The sequence below is a fragment of the Austrofundulus limnaeus genome, unplaced genomic scaffold (assembly GCF_001266775.1).
Source record: "Austrofundulus limnaeus strain Quisiro unplaced genomic scaffold, Austrofundulus_limnaeus-1.0 Scaffold12, whole genome shotgun sequence".
NCBI classification, from domain to species: domain Eukaryota; kingdom Metazoa; phylum Chordata; class Actinopteri; order Cyprinodontiformes; family Rivulidae; genus Austrofundulus; species Austrofundulus limnaeus.
This window is the reverse complement of record NW_013952414.1, coordinates 1,292,585-1,293,851: the sequence shown is the minus strand read 5'-3', so window position 1 is coordinate 1,293,851 and position 1,267 is coordinate 1,292,585. Positions and strand designations below refer to the sequence as shown.

Genomic DNA, 1,267 nt, shown 5'->3' with positions numbered 1-1,267 from the left:
ACCGACATCTGGTGAAAATTTCATGTCATTAGCACCTCTAGTAATATATTTACTGAGAAAAATGGTGACGTGTTCAATACTTATTTTACCCGCTGTATGTGGTGTCCTTTGTTTTTTAATCTAATGTGTTATTTTTATTTGAATGCTTGTCAGAGTGGGTTCTGACCAGTAGAAGATTCCCAGGACAATGATGACAGGGCTGAAGAGCACCAGCTGCAGGACCCTCCAGTTACGAATCAAGTATGCAATCCCAGACAACATCATCAACCCCAGAGGAAAAAAAGAGTGGGAGACAATGGTGCAGAGGGCAAACTTAGAAGAGTCGCTCCATTCTCCACCTTTAAAGCAACGGAGCAGATAATATTTCATTGTTAATATTCCAAGTGATGCTGCAGTAGAGTTTAAGCGATGACTCAGCTGTGACCGTCGTACCGACCGATAACAAACACGTTGACGAGGATTCCAGAGATTGAGAAGCCACAAACGAACTTGAGCACAATGTAAACGTAGATGTTGGGTGAGAAGCTGGCGCCCACGCCGAACAAGAACTGGAGGAGGAGCGAGAGCAGGATCACAAAACGGCGACCAAACCTACAAACAGAACGGCCGAGCTATGAACTCTATAAACTCCATAAAGACATGAAAAACCTGAGGGGTTAGCTTGGAGGTGAGTACCTGTCAGCCATCTGCCCCAGGACAAACGCTCCAACCAGAAGACCCGCCATGTAGACAGACTGCGACGCTTCTATTAAACCGCTCCGGTCGCACACCAGGTTGAACTGACAGCAGAGGATGAAAGATATTGGAGATGTAAAAAAAACTTTAAATTTGTCTCCACTTAGCTTGATATTTTCTTGGGTTTTTATATTAAGTTTGAAAATTTGGAATGGTTTACCTCTTAGCATTCGGTGTGCAGAAACTGTTAAGACTTTTAAATCTCTGCTTAAAACTCATTTTTACTCCCTGGCTTTCATTCTGGTAGAGTTTGAGATTCTTTTAAAGATAATGTTTTTAATGTTTTTTTCTCTATTTTAAATTGATCTTATTGTTTACATTTATGTGTTGTTCTGTTGTTTTATTCATTTGGCTGAACTGTGAAGCACTTTGGTCAACTTTAGTTGTTTTTATGTGCTGTATAAATAAATTGACATTTAAATATTAGAAGATATTTTTCTTTTTTCTGCTGCCTTTCATTTTATTTAAATATTTTTTTCTTCTGTTGTGCATAGTTTATTTTGTTTTTAATCAAATGAATACACTTCTAAAA

The 1,267-nt window shown here is 38.7% G+C and overlaps 1 protein-coding gene across 1 annotated transcript in view; it reads right to left on the bottom strand.

The window, feature by feature from the left end:
* LOC106513374 (solute carrier family 22 member 13) overlaps positions 1-1,267 on the bottom strand; it is a gene marked incomplete in the record, with an annotated part of 7,748 nt that overhangs the window by 4,253 nt on the left and 2,228 nt on the right. Inside the window, 3 exon segments of the mRNA XM_014002170.1 lie at positions 167-338; positions 437-591; positions 676-779. Coding sequence (XP_013857624.1) covers positions 167-338; positions 437-591; positions 676-779 — 431 coding nt within the window.